Source organism: Diadema antillarum, unplaced genomic scaffold (genome assembly GCF_040938485.1).
Source record: "Diadema antillarum isolate AM-2024a unplaced genomic scaffold, OU_Dant_1.0 seq00000373_RagTag, whole genome shotgun sequence".
Classification (NCBI taxonomy): domain Eukaryota; kingdom Metazoa; phylum Echinodermata; class Echinoidea; order Diadematoida; family Diadematidae; genus Diadema; species Diadema antillarum.
Genome location: NW_027271373.1, coordinates 101,557 through 125,716, shown reverse-complemented (window position 1 = coordinate 125,716; position 24,160 = coordinate 101,557). Strand labels below are relative to the sequence as shown.

Here is a 24,160-nt window from a genome sequence, read left to right as displayed (position 1 = left end):
GGATGATGCAACTCTTGCATCCTTGAGGGTTTTGAGATATTCAAGATGGCAGCCAAAGTGGCCGCCGAAATGACTGCCAATTAAAACCAGAAATTCCGATGTATTTCCTTCTAAATGGTGAGAAATTGAAAACAGTTGATGGTTTTACCCTGTTTGGAGGGTGCTGAATCCGAATCTTGATGATGAAACTCCTGCATCCTTGAGGATTTTGAGATATTCAAGATGGCCACCAAAATGGCCGCCAAAACCGGAAATTCTCACGTATTTCATTCTCAATGGTGAGAAATTGAAAACAATTGATGGTTTTACTCTATTTTGAGGGTGCTGAATCCAAATCTGGATGATGCAACTCTTGCATCGTTGAGGATTTTGAGATATTCAAGATGGCCGCCAAAATGGCCGCCCAAACCGGAAATTCCTATGTATTTCCTTTTAAATGGTGAGAAATTGAAAGCAATTGATGATTTTACCCTATTTCGATGGTGTTGAATCCGAATCTGGATGATGCAAATCTTGCAGCCTTGAGGGTTTTGAGATATTCAAGATGGCCGCCAAAGTGGCCGCCGAAATGACCGCCGATTAAAACCAGAAATTCCAATGTATTTCCTTTTTAATGGTAAGAAATTGAAAACAATTGATGGTTTTACCCTGTTTGGAGGGTGCTGAATCCGAATCTTGATGATGCAACTCAAGGATCCTTGAGGATTTTGAGATATTCAAGATGGCCACCGAAATGGCCGCCAAAACCGGAAATTCTCACGTTATTTCATTCTCAATGGTTTAAAATTGAGAACAATTGATGGTTCTATCCTATTCCGATTTCAAAATGGCCGCCAAAACCGGAAGTTTCCACGTATTCCAATTCTAATGTTTCGCAATTGAGAACAATTTTATTTATGATTCTACCCTATTTTGATCACTGTGCTGAATGCGAATCTGGACGATACCACCCTTGCATCATTGAGAGTTTGGAGATATTCAAGATAGCCGCCAAAATGCTCGCCAGAATGGTGAGAAATTGATAACAATTGATGGTTTTACCCTATTTCAGGTTTTCGTCAATGGCAAAATCTAAACCCAACCATACTCTGCTGATAAACGAACGCATATTGTACATCCCAGTTTGAACTTGCTGTACTGTGAAACCAGCTTTACCGGATATCTTGGAGTTTGTAAGATACAGCTGTGCCAGGAATGAATCCTGCAAGACTACAGATGCGGTTGAATGTTTGAAAGATTACACTGTTTCATCTACATATCATGGATACGTTTTGAACACTAACAATCAGTGGACAAGACATACCCATCTCGATCAAATAGTGATAGTGATGTAGAGAAGTATACCGAGATTCCCAACATTACCTGTTTTAATCCATGAACAGTTTTAATCGTTTCATCCATGAACACTCACATTGGTTAATTGGTTTATATTGGTGGTCTTGATGACATTGTTGAAGACAAGAGTTGGACATTTTTATAGTTCTGCTTCAAATTTTTCTTCAATATGATGTAATATCATATATAATAAATGTGGCGACAAACCTCGTATCTACAAAATGTCACATGTTCAGGAGAGAAAAACAAAAACAAAAACAAAAAGCAAACAAACATGGCAGCCAAAGCACTATAACAAATGAGAGAACTTTTCCTTTGACATGCCATGGTAGCTTCATTTTTGGGGTAAGACAGCTAAGGTTTGGACAGGACATCATTAACTGATTATCTGACTGTTTATTCAAAAAAGTCATTTTCACTAAAATTTCAGATATAGGGTCTTGTCGACCAAGCGACGATATCATATATACACACGAGGGGATGGAAAAATCACAGGTAACTCGCAGTAAAAACAAACGACAACATGTAAGGTAATAGTTGATAGTCCAGTACTTACGAATATCATAATCACGCAGAGTGCTTTTGAAATTACCCTTATATTGATATCTACTATAGTGGTCATGGATGCAACCATTTCTAGTGACGTAATCAGAATATGCCACAAGTTTCATAAGAGTACGCGGCGAGACTCATAAAAATACAAAAAAAAAAATTCGACACCAAATACCAGCAGGCCATAATTTGATATTACTCTTATTGCCAAAAAGGATTAACTTCACATCAGTCTGCAGAGCTCTTATTGGCTACCACAGGCATTACGTTATAACAACTGTGCATAAAAAAATTCAGTCTTATCTTTGTGTTTGTACGTTTCAATATGATGTCAATATCATTTTTCTTTCCATTGCGTGTTAAAGTTCCGTTTGAGACATATCGGAATATCTCAGTATATTACAATACCATTGTGACAGTCATTTTGGATGCCATTAATTGTTGGCTGATTTGACAAATTTGCTCAACCGAGTTGAATTCAAGAATACGGATTATTGCTTTTAATCCCTCGTTTCACGTTATAGCACAATATTTTACAATCTATAAGAAAATATCAAGGAATTTTCGTTTATACAGGACATTTGTAAATATCTCAAAGCCTTTAGCATCCTCGAAATGGGGTGAGACCATCAATTTATTTTCAAATTTTCACCATTTAGAAAAAAAATATTAACATTGGAATTTCAATTTCTGCCAATTATTTTGGCGGTCATCGTGCACATCTGATAACCCTATAAGGAATGCAAAAATGGCAACAACAAAATGTCGAGGGTGCTGAATGGGGTCTCAAAAATTTCAATATTGACAGATATTTTGGCGGTCATCTTGGAATTCTCAAAAAACCCAAAACACAAGAGTTGCATCAACCAGGTTCGGATTCAGCACCCTCAAAATAGGGTAAAACCACCAATTGTTTTCAATTTTACACCATTCAGAACGGATTAGGGGGCCTACATGGGAATTTCCGTTTTTGACGGCCATTTGGGCCAACAGTTTTTCAATCTCTCACCATTTAGAAGGAAATACAGGGGAATTTCGGTTTTGGCGGCCATTTTGGCGACCATTTTGAATATCTCAGAACCCTTAACGATGCAAGAGTTGCATTATCCTGATTCGGATTCACCACTGTCGAAACAGCTTCGAACTATCAATTGTTTTCAATTACTCACCATTAAGAAGGAAATACATAGGAATTTCCGGTTTGGGCGGCCATTTTGGCGGCCATCTTGAATATCTCAAAATCCTCAAGGATGCAAGAGTCGCATCAGCCAGATTCGGATTCAGCACCCTTGAAATAGCTTAGAACTACCAATTGTTTTGAACTTCTCACCATTAAGAAGGAAATACATAGGAATTTCCGGGTTTTGGCGGCCATTTTGGCGGCCATCTTGAATATCTCAATATCCTCAAGGATGCAAGAGTCGCATCAGCCAGATTCGGATTCAGCACCCTCGATATAGGGTAAAACCATCAATTGTTTTCAATTTCCTCACCATTTAGAAGAAAATACATGGGAATTTCCGGTTTGGGCGGCCATTTTGGTGGCCATCTTGAATATCTCAAAACCCTCAAGGATGCAAAAGTTGCATCATGCAGATTCGGATTCAGCGTCCCCGATATAGGGTAAAACCGTCAAAAAAGATTGGGTGGACGGTAAAACAAGGTTCAGCCTTTGGCACCCAGACTATATATAACATCAAAAAATTGACCCTCATTTCAATCTTTTAAGGGGCTGAACTATTTTCATGTTTTTTTTTTTTTCTTGGCATTAATTTCTATTGCTATTCAGTACCGCTGTTTCAAGTACATTTATTCATGTGCTTCTTACACCAAATATCAGTTAATACAAATGAAAATGTCATGCAGATGGGTTAAGTGGGGATGTGCACAGTTAGTAGAAAAATACAAGATGTGATTATCCATCGAACTTTATGGCAAATCAATTTCCATTTTTTTTTTATTCATCATTATTATAATTATATCATAAGTATTAGGACTATTATCCTTTACATGTGGCCCAATGGGGCTACCAAGAAAATAAGTCAGCGCGGAGTCTTGTAGGTACACTCTGTTTACATGTTTCATACAAGTATATCAGTCTTTATTTTTAAATCTATAACCATCACTTCATTTACAACGTTATACTTACCGGTCCCTTCATTTTTATTTTTTTTTATTTATTCATTTATTTTATTTATTTTTTTTTTTTTTTGGGGGGGGCACATTTTAGTCTGTTATTCTCTATATTTGAGAAGACAAAAACAAAAGTGAACAGGCAAATTAGATGGTGCTATATTGCATGGAAATGTATAGTACAAGACATGACAATGGGAAACGGGTTTTCCAGACCAGTATTCAAACAATTGAACTTACGCTGTACAGTTTTCTGCTTCCATTATCAACAAGAAATATGCTACGATGATCTGGATAAGCAGGTGTCTCCTTGGAGCAGTCAGAAGTCCTTCCATCAGCTATTGAAGTATCTCCTCCCCCTTGGAGTGATGTGTGTGTTGAATTCCTGGGCAAATAAGTAAAATTTAAAGGTTTTACAAATCATACAAATTATGGCATGAGGATAATAGGTCCCTCCAGTTTACATTATAAACTTGAAGTGCAAAATCATTTAATATACATATTTGCCATAAGCAACGTTCAGCTCTACTTACACAACTCAAGACTGACCATAACATGGTTTTCACTTCTGTCGATACAGCAAGTACACATTTTTCTTAAATACGAGTATCTACCTCTCAAGGCTTTCATTTTCAGAGAGAAGGACAGCTCCAAAACTGCTCCATGAAGAATAATTAATACTTGAAAATCATTTCTTCAAACAAAACAAAACCAACAAAGCTTTCAGTCTCTTAATGTAGCCTCTTATGTAATTACTGAGACTCTAGAATGTAAAATAAATGTGAATCAATTTCAAACTAGTCTCCCTTCATTAATCATCGTGGAAAACAACAGAATAGCTTACAGCAGGGTTAGTGCAATGGAAGTCCATATCTCAGAGGCTCCTTCGCTGATGTTGGCCCGGTGTTTCCAGCATTCGTCAACCCTGCATTCAATGGCTAGTCGTTGGCCACATCTGTTACATGTACTTCTTCAATCTGGTGATCTGCACCCTAGTGGTGTGACAGAGACTGTACAGCTATCAATCTGTCTTCGTTCTCCAAATGATGACCCCTATACTGAGTTCCTTTAAATCACCATCACACCCGAAGAACTGTCATGTTACGTCTTTTTATCTGGAGGAAAGCATGAAAACACAATGTTCAGAAATGGATTTAGAACTGTAACTCATCTCCACAAGACAATATGCAGTTCCGTTTTGTCCACACAAATACTAAGTGTGCATCAATAGAAAAGCTAGTAATTACTTTTTAGCTACATCGATCAGCATATTTAGAAAGACCCAAAGATGATCTCTGCCAAATTTCAATGCCTAAGGTCACCTGTAACTTTCATAAAAAACAATGTTCAAATATAGTACCCGTTGTCGTCTGCTAAAAGGGGGATCGATCTCCATGATGTGTGAGCACGTTGATCTTCAGCTAGAAGTGTGATGTCACAGTGGACTAACACTTAACAGTGCATGCATCGTATTTCTTACTTAGATGATTGCCACACATGACGTGGGAGTGCAATAGCACTATGGTATTCTCCCAGCTGTGTGGATGCTCGAATGTGGTGGCAAATAAAAGTCCTTTTTACTACATAGGTCATCACAATTATATAAATCACCAAATTTCACCATTTTTTTTTATTACCGTATCAATCTAGATCACCGTCTGGCAACACAGTGTCAGTGATTCGGCTGTCGACTCAATAGCAATGTAGAGTTTCTAGACGCTTCTAGTCTATTGCATTAACCCTATTTCAACTGGGCTATTGGAGACCAAGTTTTTACGGGGGGGGGGGGGGGGGGTGTCAATTTGACCCCCCCCCCCCCCCCCCCACTTCAGATCTTGGCCGCCGATCGCGTGATCGCCGCAAAATTTTGCCTGAAAATAGAGCCGGATGTCAACTACAAGATTACATGGTCATACAATAGAAAAAATGTTGATTTTATATTTTTGAATAAATTAATTATGCAAATTTATGCATGAAATTATATTTTTACATATAACTCCAACAAAAAGACTGAAGGATTGCTAAATTTTTGTGTCAGAGTTCCTCAAGACACATCAAACAATTTTCTTTTAAAAAAAGAGCGCAGTCAAAATCAGTTTCTTTTGTTTTTTTTATTGTTTTGTTAATTTTTCATGTATTTTACTGTTTTTTCGATCTTTTGTTTCCCATTGTTTTTTTTTTTCAAAAATTTGTTGCAGGCACTTTTTCAAGCTTATCTACATTACAATTGATTAATTTCAATGGTTAAAAGTTGAAATAATCTAATTTATATCAATTAAACCAAAAAAACAAACAAACCACAATTTGCATAGGATTTGCACAGAAATCATGAATTTGACCTGTTTTCAGGTTGACATGCATATGCAAAACATTGCGTAACTTCAAAACGGTGTACCCGGACGTCGCAAATTTGGTCTCAAAATATGCGGGAGACTTCAATGAAAAAAGTCATGAAATGACGCGGTAAAATCTTTGCGCGTTGCGGAATCGTGGCGTGAAATGTCGAGAAAGGGGTCAATTTGACCCCCCCCCCCCCCAGTTAAAATAGGGTTAATTATAGCACAGCTTTATATACGTCGATCTCTAACCGTGGTCTAAACTCGACTAGACGTCTCCCTCTACATACTTTACAGTGATCATCTCTGTGTGCATGATGCTATGCTTGTAGTCCATGTAGAGTTCATAGCACTGCACTGTAGGCCTAACGTTAGGTCTATAATACCGCAATGAGAACCGGACCTAGGCCCTAGGATATAGCTTATCCTGGAAAACCGTTCAATGTAGGCCCTAGATGTTTAACAGTGGTCTAGGTTCTGCTTCTACTACGTTCTAGGGCTAAATCGTGATATCGGTCCCCTCTCATTCTGCGTGTGTGTCTCCACTATAATGCGCAAAGTCTATGGAGGTTGAAAGAAGTCCCCAGCTATAGCGGTGAAGGGTGAGTGGGGACCTAACCGGAGTTCTAAGACTACCTACTAATACTAGTTGGGCCTAACCCGTTAGTAATAGTAGGTCTATTTCGCGTTAATGCTGTTCTAGTTGGAATAGAATAAATGAGTAGGGCCTACAATTAACGCCAACGGTTGTGAGACTTGTTTAGACTAACGGTTAGACTTTTACAGTTAGACTTAGAGTAAGCCCTACCTCGGTAGAACCCCAACTTAAGTACATTTGTACATGTAGACTAGACCGTGTCTAGTTCTATTGTTTCTCTATTAAGATCTAACATTACACTGTTAGTACATTGTAGTTAACGTTAGGCCTACGACTAACGTTCTGGAGAATTTAGACTCAGAGTTTAGTGTGTCCCAATATTTTCTGAAACGCATAATGTTAACGTTAGAACTTTTAGAACTCTATTAGAAGATAGCTCCTGATGATCGATGTATCATGAGGCATTTTTTCAACTTCGCTCTAGCAGTTTGTTATAGGTGCCGGTTACATTCGTCACTCATTTTTGTTAATTTTGGAAATCATAACCCGGTCTAGACTCTATTTTGTTTGAAAAAAGTTAAAGACTTTATAGTCCGCGAATAGGCCGAGCCCCATCCCAACATGCACAAAGACTCAAAGTATTACTGTAGTATTAGATCCTGACACCTAACAGTTGAGTTTCGGCCTCGGATTCTAGCTGTTAGGTGTTAGATCGTAAGGTAACTGCGACCAGCCCCATAGCTAACTGTGTACACTAACGTTACAAGGAGCGTCCCGGGCCCGGGGTTATTCGTAAGGTAACTTAGATGGTCGTTTACGGAGAGGTAGACTAGCCCATAATACTGGAAAAACTCAACAAGTTATAATTAGATCGATCTATGGTTTGCTTACCTTCAAAAATGTGAATAATATCTCTGCCCCACTCCATTTGAAGACAGACATTTTCTCACGTCCATTACATCCAGGCGCTGATTCTCACGATTGCACACGCACGTAAATCCTAATGCACACGCACAGCACATCGTATACACATATGCACACAGTACGTCCACGCACAGGCGACGCGTCGCTCAGGTAAACCTTCCCGCGCCCAAACCAGGGGAAATTGCGGCTGGTGATTGGCTTAAAGTAAACACATGACAGGGGAATTCTCAATTTCTATTGGCCTAACTAAATGCATTCAAATATGTATTCACTGGAATTCACCCTAGTTCTGCCAGCTTGACTTACTAGTTCACGGTAGTTCCTTCAGTTTTACTAACATGCGCTGTTTTCGTAAGATCAACGAGTTTATGATAGTTTCTCCACTTCGACTAGCTTTACACTAGTTCCTCCACTTTGACTAATTCTTGGCGTATACACTGCAAACTAGTACAGCATACAATTTTATGCTAGTCAGACTTGATTGACTAGCTTTGGGTTAGTAAACCATGGCCTGATTTAATCCAGCAGAGCATTACTAGCTGCATTGCCGCATTTTACTATCATCATGTTCGTATAGCAATTTTTACTAACCGTGCTCGACTAGTTTAATGCTAGTCAGGCCAGGAATTGACCCATTTAGGTTGTGTGTGTATGGAGTAGAAACGGACAGGGGAAAGGCAAGACATGACCTGAAAAAAAAAAAATTCACAGAATAAGATGCGTTCATTCATTCATTCATTCATGTTTTATTTTCATTTCTAAACAATATATATAGATGATACAAACGTCAGAATGATAGTATATTCTTGTAACTTATAATAACTCTTGTTTCATTAAGGACTTGATGGAAATGAAAATTGAGGGGCTGCGAAAAAAGCGAACTTGTATAGTGCAGTCCCCTCATTTACTCACGTTACATTACCACAATACATTAAACTTTATACTCTTTAATAATATACTCTTCTATATTTATACTCCTCTGTGTGTATGTATGTGTGTGCGTGTGTGTGTGTGTGTGTGCATGTGTATGCCTCATGTTACCATCGATGTAATGAAAAATGTATACTTGAAGTACTGTACACGTACACACATACATACACACAAAGACAAGAGTAGGGATGGGGGAGGTATTCTAGAGAGCGAAGGGCAGGTCGGTATATTCTCGATGCAGGGCGAAGAAAAACAAGAAAAAACAACAACAATTCCACATCAGGTGAACTAATCATGAGGTACATGTAAACTAATAAGATTTTTCTTTAGATTACTAGAAAATGATTTCAAACTAGTAGAATCTTTAATATTTTTTTTTCGAGGGAATTCCATAATTTTGTTTGTAAAAAAAAAAAAAGTTCGAGTAAGGGGAAATGATATTCATCTGTTTGACGAGGGGGGTATTCAGGAATATATTTATTCTTATTAAACGTATTTTCACAAATTAAAGGAAGTGAATTGTTATGTAAACTATACATAAATTGACCAAGATAATAATGATACAAATCACTAACTTTCAAAACATTATTCTCCACATATAACTCATCAGTTTCAGAATGTCTGGAGGTATTGCATATTATTCGAAGTGCCTCTTTTTGTTACAGAAATATTCTATCCAAATAAGTTGATTGTGTATTGCCCCATACTATAATTCCATAAGTCAAATAAGGTAAAATTAACGTTGAATATAACATTAACAACGTTTTAACAGGAAAACAAAACTTTACTTTATCAATTGCACCTATGTTACTGGAAATTATAAGGCATATACAATCTATATGTTGTTTCCAAGAAAGCTTACTATCTACAATTAAACCAAGAAATTTAACAGAATTAACCTGTTTAATCACCTCATTTTCAAAAATTATATCATGTGGCAATTTATCAAGGGTATAACTTAATATTCCACTCTTGTCTTGTTTTCTTTCGCAAGAGTTATTCAAGGCAGGTGAAAACTTGCTTAAGACTTCCCTGTGGTTACCCCTCCACGAAGTTTTATCTGAACTGATATCTCAAAGACACTTTTAAGCAATGTCGCGAGTGTAGTGACTCGATTTATGGAATGATAAAACTTTGCTAAGCTCTGTCATAACGCTTAACAAACACACACACACACACACACACACACACACACACACACACACACACAATCACACATGCTCAAACCCTGATAGTAAGAACAAATTGTCACCATAGTGATTCACAGTGTGAATCACACACATCTGTTTATTGTGATTCACAGTGTGAATCACACTCATTTGTTTATTGTGATTCACGTTGTAAACACATTGTTGAATTCGAGCGTTTTAAATAGTGTGTTCAAAAAGTGATTCACACTGTGTTTAATCTATGAACACAATGTAAACACATGATTTTCATAGTGTGAACGCAATGTGAACATGATGCGTTTTCAGTATGAATAGTGGAAATTAGAACGTGAATCACACTGAATTGTGATTCACATTGTGAACGCACTGTGAAATAAACCTGCCTTGTGGTGAATCTCATTCACAAACCACGTTGTGAAAGACTCATCAAGCTGTGAAATACAATGTACGTGTAAACATCACATTGTGAAACACCCTCCAACACTGAATTCTTCAACCACACTTTTAATAATTATCATTAATCTGAATATGCCTACCTTGTTTTTTTGAAAGAATACATACGTAATGATAGTGAAAATGAATAAAACTCATTTCGTAGCATGAGTAGTCTACCAGCACTGCCACTTACAGGGGAGTTTCTGTGCTGTTTAGAGTTAGCATGAAAAGAAGGAGTAAAATCTTTTCAGTACAAAACTCGAAATTTGATCAAAATATCAGATGAAAAAAAAAAGGAAAATTGACATTTTAATTTCTCGATCTTTTAGGAAAAGTTCCTGTCCAAGAACAGTCATTATAAATATGCAGATAGTAAAGTGATGATGTCTTCCCCTCACAACTTGCCGTATAGTTTGTACATAAAATTCTGAAATTTCCAGGTTATCGTTCGAAAGCCATTACGCCCCAGTATCAACTCCTGATATATCTAGGTCATCATTACACTGAAGTTATTCGGTCAGGAATAACATTAGATTCTACATTGCAATTACAACAATATTGAGTTTCTGTACAGTTCGTCTGTACAGGATAAACTGAAAATTTTGAGATGGTGACATGATCTGTTTGCTCATTGACATATTCATATCAATTAAGTACGAGAACTTTTCTGCCGAAATTTGATTAGCGAAACTTCACAATTCCGTAACCTCCGTAATTCTTATCTGATTTTTATCAAATTTTTGCTGTTGTACTCGTAAGTTTTTACTCATTCTATTCATACTGAATTACAACTGGATTGGGCTTCCTCTGTAAGATTCCTTGTGATAAAATTATAGTCATAGTTGAGCAGTACTGAGATGAAAACTCGCGTGCTATTAGAATGTAGTATAAGGTGTCATTCGTTTACGCCCCTTGTTTCTGGTACAGAGAACCCAAATGATTATAGCTGCTGAAGACATGGCTTAGCTGATTTGAGATTTCATAAAGTGAATTTGATTACGACACAGGAATAGAATTTCAAACAAGCCGATAAAAATTGCGAAAGAAAGCAGCTTTTTCCAACTCTCTTTTCATTATCAAAGCGGTAAGCGCATAACGTTGGGTCATTGAATATTTTCATTTCCGCTTATGTTGATCACAGTTACTCTCCATTTCTGTCTAAGTCCTTTTTCTTTGTACTTTCAGAAAAAAATCGGTATCAGATTCAGTGGCTTCTCTTTAACCTCACCGCCACTCCTTCTATCATTGTAACTGCTTTCTGCTTGCGGTCGCTGAACCTTGCCATGTACATCAGCATCCATCTCCTTCCCACCGTCGTCTGCCTCGTCGAAATCGTCCTCACCCTGATCGTCGTCCGCTTCGTACACGTGGTCTACCCGTTCTTGTACCTGGTTATCTACGTGCTCTTCATCGTCATCTACTGGGTGGCTGGGGGAACGGACCCGTTCGGAAACCCCTCCGTTTCTCACATTCTCGACTTCGAAAACTACCCTGGCATAGCGGCCGCAACAGTGGTGGGCGTGGCCTTGTTAACGCTGCTAGCTCAGGCCATTTTGAAGGGAATATACGCCCTCCGTGTCCGATGCATGGATAAGAGAAGAACAAGAGCTAATCCTCGAACAGAAGCCGTTCCTCCTACAGAAGAGTTGGTAGCTGTCGAACTCGTAGCACTGACCGTGTAGTTTTCAGGGTTAGCTCCTTTACTATTCACAATTTGTTCACGCATGTCTAGGATAGAAAAGTCGCTCATACATGTTTAGCCCTCTTGCTAAGCAAGAACTGATTCTGTTTTTATAATTGGCTGAAATATTTGATTTGCGTGAAGCTGAACAACGTCTATCTCAAAGTCTCTGAAATAAAGAATCAATTATTCCTTACATTATCAAAAGAACACATGGTATTCATTCCTTTGATGGCTTCATTGGTCTTCCAACACTTAGTTTGTTTGACACTTCTTACTTATGTTGCATTGCTAATGGTTGAATCTGTTGATAATAACCTCTCATGGACTTCTCATATAAACTACCTGAGAGATTGTTTATAAATGAAATCGGGTATTCTAAACAAGTTAAGGTACAATACTTCCCGACCAATATCTTTCAAAATCATATTAATGTTTTCTTGTATAAAGATGTTAAGCCTTGGGATTAGATTTTTTTTCCTTCTTTAAATGTTTTATCTGGTATACCAGAGTAGGTGACACATTTTAGCCACGTCTACAAACTTCAGACGTCTGTTTCCAGACCATGTCGGTATTACCATGGCGCCTGTCCAGATAAGCGATATGTGGGTAAAAATTTTAAGTAAATAGCTATCGACCCAGTTGTAGTAACTATAGGTAAGTAGCGTGCACCGCACTGCAGTGATGAAATCTATTCGAAGCTATTAAAGCCATAGCCTGTTTTTACGGGCATTAGAACATCTCAATATAAATTCATGCTTTGCTTCTATTGGGAATATTATGAGCAATTCATGTAAGTTTTGCAGGTGTTTTAATTAGGCTTAAATCACTTTTTTTTTGTCTTCTCTGTGTGAAAACGTAGAGGTCCGGATGACAGATAGCCGGATAATCAAAGACAGACTGTAGTTTGGTATAAGGTATACGGCTTTCTTATTTCGGTATTACGAACCTTTGGAATAACTAACCTCATGTCGTTATCGGATTAGTGAACCTTTGGCTTTAAGAACATCATCCTTATTCAATGGATGGGATAGTTTTGGTTGAGAAGGATCTTCAGGTTTCAAACTTTGTGCGATGATTAGACACTATTATACTTATGGAATGGTATAGCGCATACAATTCTAAGGGGAATACAAAGTTTTTTAGATAAACTTGGTTTTTAGATGGCTAATATATCCAAAAACAAAGTAAAAAACTTTTTATTAGGACCCCTTTGTTTTGCCTCGTTTTTTTTCATATCTCTGCCATTTCAAAACCGATTTTTATCAAATAAACTTTGAATTCCTCTTAGATTTAGTATGTCGTTCATATTTCATCAATACTTTCAAATTATCTAGCAAAAAGGTAAAATCTGTATCCCCAACTCACATCTCAACCCATGGACCTATTACACGCATGGACTATGAACGGAGGTCTTTCTTTGGTTCGACCTGCATCACCGCCACCTGATTATGTGCATCTTGATGAATACATTCAGATGTTTGGACAATGACGATTGTGTAATCTTTTATCGTCACTTACAAAAGAACCGGTTCCCTCATTTCGGTTTTATTTCGCTGAGGTGCCTTTTCAGACTTACTGCCTTTGGAAAGTCGACAATGATGGGGAGAAGCAAACCTCAAATCATGACAAATTTCGTGTCACACAATTAGTAATTACTGAAGTGGACGCTTGAGGACGCGCATGTAACGTTGCTTAATGGTAAGACATAGGCCTATATGTCGTTTACCATTACTGTCCATGTTTTATCTGAAACAATGTGCGGAAAATTGGAAAAATTAGATCAAATTACAACCAACCTGCCGATATACTTGCTTTCTCTCTTAAAGTACGTGCATTTCGCAAATGAAATTAACTGAGCGATGATTTCCCAATGTAAACTACAACTGCACATTTTTCTTGATTTAAGAGAATTATTATCTTCTGCGCATGTAGTTTTTAGATATCTCAAAGCGTCGTCTTCTTTTTACTTCAGGCTGACTGTCGGTGATGCACGATGAGATCAAAGCAGGAAAGCATCTTTAGAATTTTATTGTAACGCTTTTGACAGAAACAGGTGTTTCAATTAATTAACGAGCGATGACTCTCCATGTGTAGTAGGTCCATAGCATGCTCAACCAAAACTATATCATCCCTTTAAGGATGATGTTCTTAAAGCCGAAGGTTCATTAATCCGATAATGACATAAGGTTAGTTTTTCCGAAGGTTACCGAAACACGAAATCCGTATGCGTAGTCTGATGTTCGTTAACCCGAAACTGAAATAGAACCCGTTAATGCGAAGATTATGGCGTTATTCAAAAGGTTTGTTACTCCGGAGGTCCGTTAATCCGGAAATAAAGGCTTGTTATTCCGAAGGTTCAGTGGTCCGAAGATGAAATACGGTTCGTTAATTCCAAAATGGGGGGAAAAGGGGGCGTACTAACAAACCTAAGGAATTACAAACGTTATTTTGTGTTCGGATTGACCAGCATTCGGAAAAGGGGCATTGACACGTACCTTGCGATACAGCTGTCAACCTGTTGCGCGTCATGAGGACATCAATAGACCCTCATTGACTGGCAATACGTGAAAAGCATCATCAAGATAAGAAAGTCATGAATACAATAAAACGCAATTGAGTATATGAATATAAGAACGACCCAAGTCCATGAAAGACCATTTCGAGTAAACTAAAAAAAAACTTCATATCTTTTTTGTTTGTCCAATAATATTCTATTTAACTGTGATGGGAAGGCAACATTGTATATACAAATTAGAACATATATTATTATGACAATTAACATTAACATTAATTGTGGAGAGGCCATTTTGTGTGATGGACTTGGGTCGTTCTTTGATTCATATGGACTTGGGTCGTTCTTTGATTCATATACATGATATTCTGCTATAGAGATGAGAGGAGGACGAGAGAGGGCGCTATAATATGAATGTAAGAATGAAGGACTTGGGTCATTTTGTGTTCGGATTGACCAGCATTCGGAAAAAGGGCATTGACACGTACCTTGCGATACAGCTGTCAACCTGTTGCGCGTCATGAGGACATCAATAGACTTCATTGACTGGCAATACGTGAAAAGCATCATCAAGATAAGAAAGTCATGAATACAATAAAACGCAATTGAGTATATGAATATAAGAACGACCCAAGTCCATGAAAGACCATTTCGAGTAAACTAAAAAAAAACTTCATATCTTTTTTGTTTGTCCAATAATATTCTATTTAACTGTGATGGGAAGGCAACATTGTATATACAAATTAGAACATATATTATTATGACAATTAACATTAACATTAATTGTGGAGAGGCCATTTTGTGTGATGGACTTGGGTCGTTCTTTGATTCATATGGACTTGGGTCGTTCTTTGATTCATATACATGATATTCTGCTATAGAGATGAGAGGAGGACGAGAGAGGGCGCTATAATATGAATGTAAGAATGACCCAAGTCCTTCATTCTTACATTCATATAAGATTTAACTCATTTATTTCAGGCACTTCCGGGGGTAATTAGGATTTATCATTTATACACAAGATGAGTCCATGCATAAGATACAATTTCCCATGAAAAACTGAATTTGGCCAAAAATTGGACTTGGGTCGTTCTTATATTCATATACTCAATTGCATGACATTGTATTTTAGATAGGAAGTAAAGACAGAAGTAAAACTTGGGCTGCAATGGTTATGGTTAGCAAAACAAAGTTAATAAACCGAACTTGTGAAACGTATTCACGCTTTATCGCTTTTGGCAAATTAGGAGGTAAAAATTGTCTATCACACCTAACTTGCGCGTTTACCCACAGCCACTGCCGAAAAGCTGTTTGAGTTTTATGGTGCAGTGCTATATGATTGTGTCTAGTATTCTACTGTTATACTGCAGAAAAAAAAGGTACACATTTTGTTTTCAAAGCGCTTGATATTTGTCTCGTCTTCCATGAATAAGCACAGAAATAGTGTTTGATGTGTATTTCGAGGCTGAAGTGCTGGACATAGTGTATGAATGAATTGTCATTGGAATTAGATATCCTTTTTTTTTGGCAAAAGAGTGAGTAGCAGATTATGATGTCATTATCTATGTATTCATTGGGCCGTATTGCCGTCATCCATCAGTGTCCATGGTCAATTTCTCTTTAGATTTGGTAGATTATGTTGCAGCAAAGAGTATAGCCTACAAGTATTGTGACATTGTTTGAAACAGATGTGATAAAACGATCAAACCAAAAAGTACAAAGTAGATTTAAATACCAGAAGATTTTCAACCCCAACGAAATAATGACATTCTTAACACTTATAATTGTTACAGTTTCATCTTTAAACATTATAAATTTTGATTTTGATCTTGATTGTAACAAAGGACAGCAAAGATAACTCCTGTAAAATTAACTCGAGTATTGGAGACGCTTCTTCTATATAGATCGTGATACCGTTGCAGAGAACGTTGTATAAAGTTTGTACAATATTCGTTTATTAAACGAATTGTTCATGACTAAATTTACTTACTATCATTATTTAACGAATTGTTTATTACGTGAATCATTGTTGTCCATGAGGAAAATGAAGTGACAGATTTAGTGCGCGCATGCAAATCTCAAATACGCGCAGCCTGAACTCCCAAGTTCATTGACCCTACCTGCCAAAATATTCAAAATCCTTCATAAATTCCCCCAAAATTCTCGGATCACTACCAAAAGTTAATTTGTTTGTTACTTGTGTCATTCTCAACCTTTCCTGCAAGTTTCATCTCAATCCGTTAACCACTTTTTGAGTTATTTTGCACACGGACTAACTAACTAACTAACTAACGAACGAACGAACACACAAACCAACGGTAACGAAAACATAATTTTGATCGAGACCAAAATTTGGACGCGGAAATGAACTTCCTGACACCTTCGGCGACTTGTCCTGACGATGTCCTGAGGATGTCCCGCCTGTCCGGAACCCTTCCGCTCCTTCCGCACACGCTCCGGAAAGAATCCTGCGGTGTGGGGAAGCTTCGCGAATGAAAGCGGAAGACACCAGGAATGTTTTAGGACAGCGCGGAGCCAATGCGGATCTGTATATGCCAGTGTCCGGAACCGATGCGGACATTTTGTGGTCTAGACACGAAAGCATTGACACGTCTCGCGAGCGTCATGCCGATGAAACGGAAAATGAACAAGAAGGGAACCAGCAGGAAGAAGAGAAATCAGCCCCCCTCACCTCCTAGTAAGTTTATGTTGATTTCATCTTTTCAGAAATTATTTTTCATCTGAATGACTTTCATGGTTGCCATCACCTACTATGGTACATTTTTTTGTGTTGTTTTCTTTTTTTTTATTTGCGAACAAACTATGTTGTCCCATGTGACAGCCCAGTTGAATATGCACAAAAGTAGGAGAAATACACTCAGAAAAAAGGGCATGTAAAAACTGTTTCAAGTTTGCACTATTCTCATAGAATTTTTGGCTAAATGTTAATGTATTATATGAGCATGAATAAGTTGTCAATCATACTTAAATGCTCTTCTATGATACAATATATTAGAACAAAAGACAAATTCAATATAATAAAAAGCATGGATTCAGTTGCACAAATTTACCTATGGTCTCATTACAATGTAATATCTTTGAAGCCCACAATAACAACGAAAGGTACAGATAATGGAGGAAAGTAAATTTTTGTCAAATCAAAATCCAAGTGAAATTAGAGAAAAAGCAATATAGACATGAATGGTAGGGTTTTGAATTGATTTCTCAAATAAGGAAACCTTTAAATTATTCATTTCTTGAATTTGTCTCATCTTTTCTTACATAACTAAAATGAATGAATGAAAGAACTGTATTGTGTTCATTTAATCATATTTGTGCCCTTGCTCTCTATGCCATTTGAAGTTTGAGTTGTCAAAAAAAAATATTCAGTTTCCCTTTAGTTTCCCCCTTTCATTTATTTTGAGGTTATAAAGAGATAAGGAGAACGAAATCTTATTTTTGCTATTTCATTCATGTCTTTCACTATGTTAAACTGGTCTTTGTTATCATTGTTATCTTTAAGGGTATTTGCAAATGGAAGGCAATACGTCAATTTTTGCAATGTTTACTTTTGTGCCTTGGAGGACACATACGAATTTTCCACTCATGCGGAAGGTTTTGTGTTATATTGACCTACTAGCTAAATAGCCGATTAAATTACCCTTTATATTACGGTATGTTCAAACATTGAATTATCATCAAGATTTTCGATGAAAATTATGAATTCGAAAAAAAGTGTTTCATTTCTTTCTTTCTTTTTTGCCGAGTGTATATATCTAAGTACACTCTAAGCATCACAAATCATATCAGAAATATTTTTTACCTGAATGATTTTCGTAGTTATTACCTAATGATTTTATCTTCTCTTCTTTTTTTAGTTGGAAATAAACTGGATTGTCCAATTTGACTGGCCAGCTGAAAAAAAAAAACCAAAAGGTTAAAAAATGTGTCCCCATTTTTACACAATGACATAAGTAAGCAGTCAGCATAAAAGAAAATAACTTCTCGGACTTGAATCATTGCAAACTGTTTAAAAGTGATCAAAATGAGAGATAGTTAGAGATGCACAACTCATTAAAAATGAGAGAAAGAAAATCAAAATTAAAGATTAGGATCATTTTGGCATACTCTGTAGAAGTATCAGACAAAACTTGTACTTCACGATGGATAAAGCACAGGTCTAAAAAAAGGAATAAAGAATATAGATATATATACATTTATTATATGGTTCAAAAAGTCTGCGAATATCTCAGTTTCGGTTGAGTTTCCATGTGACTGTAGGTAGACAAAAGATTTTTCTCCCAGATGAGACAAATTAAACAAAAAATGGGTCGTCAGCCGACAAGCAGACAATCCTATTCTTCGACTTTTGGTGGTCACATTTGTAAAATTGACCAATCATATCAATATGATATCAGCAGCTACTACGGAAGCACAACAAGGAGCATCAATGACTCCGGACGAGGAGGTTGCAGACATCTTGGCACAGAACAGGGACGCTGCCCACGTAGAAATGATGCCTGATCTGTCCATTGCTGGCAATAGTGCCCATGAAGAGAGGGAAGAGGAAGAGGAGGAGGGGGAGGAGGAGGAGGAGGAAGAGGAAGCGGGAGCATCACAGCCAATTGGTGGCAAGCGACGAGGCAAGGCAGGCAAGCGTCGCAGTGTTTTACTCACTGACGAGCAGAAAGAGGAGGTGATCGAGTTTCTCATCCGAAACGAGGGACTTTACAACAAGAAGAGGGAGCTCTGGCAGCAGACCCACAAAAAGAATGAGCTCTGGCAGCAGCAAGGGCGTGCTATGGGGGTCGACTGGAAGGACATCTTCACCTGGTATGAGACCCAGAGAAGGCGCCTGGGCCGCCTGAAGATGCTCGCCAACATGTCTGGCTCCGGTTCTCTCGAGGATACCTGGAAGGAGACGGACCTTCAGTTCTGGGAACGATGGCATTTCCTTCGCCCACACATCAATACCCAATCTCAGGAACCAGTTGTTAGTGTAAGTATTATGTAATTAATGCAACTCATCTATTTTGTTGATGCAATTCTGTTTAAACACGAATCAAAGAGGTCCACGCTTCTGTCTTCAACTTTTGCAGTCTTAAATCATTATTTTTTTTTGTCCCATAATTGCGTGCAGCTCCGCCGTAGACTGTCCAGTGCACCTGCAAAGAGTCTTGATCTTGAGGGTGAACAAACTCACGCTGCTCTCGAGGGTGGGCAAGCTCACGGTGCTTCCGAGGCTGAGGCCGAAACAGGGGACCAGACAGCCACCCGCCGCTCTTCTCCGGCGTCCACGACATCACAGTCTGGCAGGCAGTCTCGCGGCGTTGACCAGATTATGGAAGCACTGGTAGCTAGCAGTGAAAGGCACCACCAACTCATCAACCTGTCGGAGAGCCTCCTCAGAAATCAGCAGCAACAGACTGGCCAGAGAAAGGATCGCCACCAATTCAACTTGTGGTGTGGCAGTCTTTTGCAGGAACTTCCTCAGGACCTGTACGAGCAATGTGAAGGAGAAATGTTCCGGCTGGCGACTCACTACAGGACCATTGTGCACCAGCGTTCTGATGGTAAGTGTTTGATATTTATCGTGTTTTGTCGGGTCTGAGTGTGTGTGTGTCTTTTTTTTAATACAATGATATGTATTATGAATTCATTTCATTTTTCCCCTCGCAACAATATTTTTCACAAAACAGAACATCTATGTTTACTCGCTATTACAGGTCAGGCAGCACCTGCACCTCTTCCTCGTCAGACTCCCTCCCAGCAGCCACAGCAGTCCTTTACCCAACCTGGGTGGCAGCCGCATCCATCCAATTGGACGCCAAATCCGCCAGCAGCCAGCTCTATTTGGCATAGCCAGGGGTGTGACTACATGACTCAGTACAACCACCGCCACCAGCAGCAGCAGCAGCAACAGCAGCAGCAACAGCGACAACAGCCGACCTCCGCATCGCGTATCCCCCAGCAGTCTTTCATTCGAGTGCGCAACTCAAGCCTGCTCAACGATGATCAGTTGTTTTCTGCTTCGCCTCCAACGACTGCTGACATGGCAACAGCTCCCAGCACCACTGCTAGTGAAACCATTTCTACTTTCAGAGTAATGGCCCCTGATGACAACCAGTAGAGCAAGCAGGGCGATCAAAGCATGGAGAAGAGTGAACTTTCTTTTCTGCAACTTAAATAACTTATAATTTGCTTTTCAAAATATTTGCATTGTTTCATATATCTTGTGCGCCTTTGAATGTATGATCATAAAGGGTTTTTTATGTATCACGCAGTTTTTGTATATTTGTTCTTTTAGGATGACTGTATGACTGTATTATTCTTTCGTTGTGGTTTTTTCCATCAAAGAAAAAAGCTGATGTAATAAATGACTTGAAGTAAAGAACGGAGGTCTCTTATATTGTGTCCACATAATTCTGGTGTAATTTCAGTGACTGATGAGCAAGTTGGAGTAATGCTATGTGTATAAAGGAGTGCTGTTTATTTTCAACGACTCAAGAACATGTAGAACTATTTTGTGGCAAAACAGATATGGACATGTGAACATTTTAGACAAGACTGTGCTGTATATTAGGTGAATGCTTTGAACTTGCGACTTAGTTGTAATAATAAATGCTATTTCTTTTCATTATATTTTTTCTGTGTGATAGATGTTATTGACTAAATCACTTTCGAAAATATACCCATGGTTCATCATTATTCATGGCTGATTTTACACATAAAAGGTATATTATAAGAAATCATAGTGACAGAGAACAGAGATATAGTGAAAAGAAAAAAAAAAATCAAAGTACCATACAAGAAGATCCCCAGTAGGCCGAGCTTTACATTGGAGCCTCATCAAATGCACCAAGAAATCAATCAGCAGTTTCAACAAACTATCAACACACCAACTTCAACAAAAACAGATTATTTCACACAGCAAAAACAGACATGTTCATGTACACAAGTGATGCTACGAAAGAAAACAAAGAAGAAAGGGATAGCGATAATGGAAGGTGAGAAAAATGGGAGAGAAAGAAGGAGGGTGACTCCTCATTTGGAACTATCAAGAAACATTCACTACAAGGAGTGTATACGTGTCATAATATCACAAAAGATTTATTATTTAACAAAACAAAGCAAAACATCAATGAATACACCCTGGTGATGCTCTGCTAACGGAGTGACGAAATCATCGTACGAGTTAATCCAATACTTGAACAAGCTAGAAATGTTCGAGTATCATTAAACGGGATAAATATTACAGATGCAATGGAATTACTCAGGAGTGAAGTGTATGGCTCATATTAAGCCCTAGATGATCACACTCAAGAAGTATTACAGAAAATTATCTTATTATCAATGCAACTTACACAATATTTGCAGAACCCAATGTGGAATTGGGGATGACGATCTCATAATTTCATGAGTCATGAGGAACTACATTTTCACAGTCTTTTTTTTTCGAAAGATGACACCCCACCCCCATTGACAGAAGTGTAAAACCAGTAATGAGGAAACCTGCAAAAAGAATATTATGAAACAATGCAGACAAGATATTTTCATCATTTATGAATACCCTCGCTCAACTTGGGCAATATCATACCAACAGAGTATCAGTATGCATGACTAAGACTTCCAAATACGTGACGAGAAAGAAAGTACAATATCAGAGTGTCCGTGAAAGTATGTTCCAGCTGAATGTGGGTCTCTAGATCATCTTATCCTGCCTCGGCACTAAACCCGTCTCGCTGCAAAAATACATGCTCAGGTACTCCTTTTGTTGCTTCCCCGCGACAGTGTCAATGTTCCCACGTCCTACCGCTTGGTCAACATCGTCCATGTGCACTTCATCCCTCCATGCCCCCGGAACAACGTTGTGAGTGTCATCCTCTGTATCCATCTTGCCACGGTCCAGAGCAGGGTACCTCATTCTGATGAGGTTGTGCAGGGAAATGGAAGCTATGACCACGGTCTTCACCACCTTAGGCGTTTGAAGCATTGTCTTTGACAAGCATTGCCAACGAGACGCTAGGATGCCCAATGCGTTTTCCACAATTCGTCGGCCACGGGAGAGCCGGTAGTTGAAGACCTTTTGTCGATGAGTGAGATTAGACCGCCTGTAGGGCTTCATAAGTGTTGGCCTCATGGGAAAAGCATCATCCGCCAGTACGAAATAAGGCATTGGCCTGTCGTCGTTGGCAGTGGTGACGCAGCTGGGAAACCGATTGTGTTGTCTTCTATGCAGTCTTTTAACTCAGAATTGTGGAAAATCTGAGCATCGGACTGGTGACCTAGTCCCCCCACATCGCACCAGAGGAACTTATAATCACCATCAACCAGCGCCATGAGAATGATGCTGAAGAAGCCTTTATAATTGTGGTAAAGGCTCCCGGAGTTCGCCGGCTTTTTGATTGCTATATGCTTCCCGTCTAAAGCTCCTACGGCATGAGGAATGTTCCACTTTCTCTCAAACTGATCTGCGACTTCAAGCCAGCCCTCAGGAGTGAGAGGACAAGACAACACCTCTTCCTTGTATTCATCAGCGATAGCATCGCATACCTTCGGGATGAAGTGGCATATGGTTTCCGATGCCGTACGGAAGTCATACGCTATGGATGTGTAAGAATCACCAGTGGCAAGGTATCGGAGAGTCACGGCTAGCTTGAGACCTGCAGGGATAGCACTAAATCTAGTGTTCTTTTTCTTGATCCTGGGGGTCACGCGCTGAAGAATCTCGTCAAACATGTCTGGCGTCACACGCAGGTACCTCTTAAAAGAACGTACGTCTTCGACTCTAAGTTCTTGCATGAGTGTCTCATGCTGGCCATACTGAAGTCTCCTTTCTACTGTCAACCATGGTTTTACCCACCATCTGTGACGTCTCCTTCTCCTTCCCTTGAGGGTCAGGACAAGTGCTAGCTGAACATCTCTCTCAGCTTGCATCTGAAGCAGTAACGCAAGTTGAATTCCGGCTGGTGCTATCTCCATGACGGCTAGCTGTCAAATGAGGAAAATTCAAAGTCAGCGCCAAATTTATACCTTTCCATTTCCTGGTATTGTCCGCAGTCTGTCCGCATGTCTAACTTATGTTGTCCGGAACTCATCCTGATTGTCCGCGTTCATTCCTAGTGTAATCCTAGATGTTTCCGCGCTGCCCGGCTACGATTAGCATATTCCGAGGTATTTCGCGCTCTTCCGGAGTGATTCCTAGGACAAGCCGATTCACAAAGTTATTCCGCGTCTGTCGCGGACAGGATGCTGAAATGACAAAATTTGCTTCCGCAAGCCTTCCGGGGCTTGTCCGCGCCCAAGTGGACGTCCGCCCTTAGGAGTTACAATATAGATTTCAGCTTCTTTATTATCATTAAAATTGGGTGATTTCAAGTTCGGTACTATATAGCGTTGGTGCTGAAGGGTTATATCTCAAAACAACTGCCTTAAATGGAACTCCAACATCTACTGTCAGATTAAGCTAGAACATTATTTGAACAGTAGGCCCTATCTATGAAAACACTGTTTTGAATATCGAAACAAAACTCATCTCTGTTCTCTTTCAGC

General features: G+C 38.8%; 1 protein-coding gene across 1 annotated transcript; it reads right to left on the bottom strand.

The window, feature by feature from the left end:
• Positions 1-22,744: 22,744 nt before the first annotated feature.
• LOC139731450 (uncharacterized) lies at positions 22,745-23,590 on the bottom strand. Its single transcript, XM_071642334.1, has one exon. It carries the CDS (start codon positions 23,588-23,590, stop codon positions 22,745-22,747), a length of 846 nt encoding a protein of 281 aa, XP_071498435.1.
• Positions 23,591-24,160: the final 570 nt, after the last annotated feature.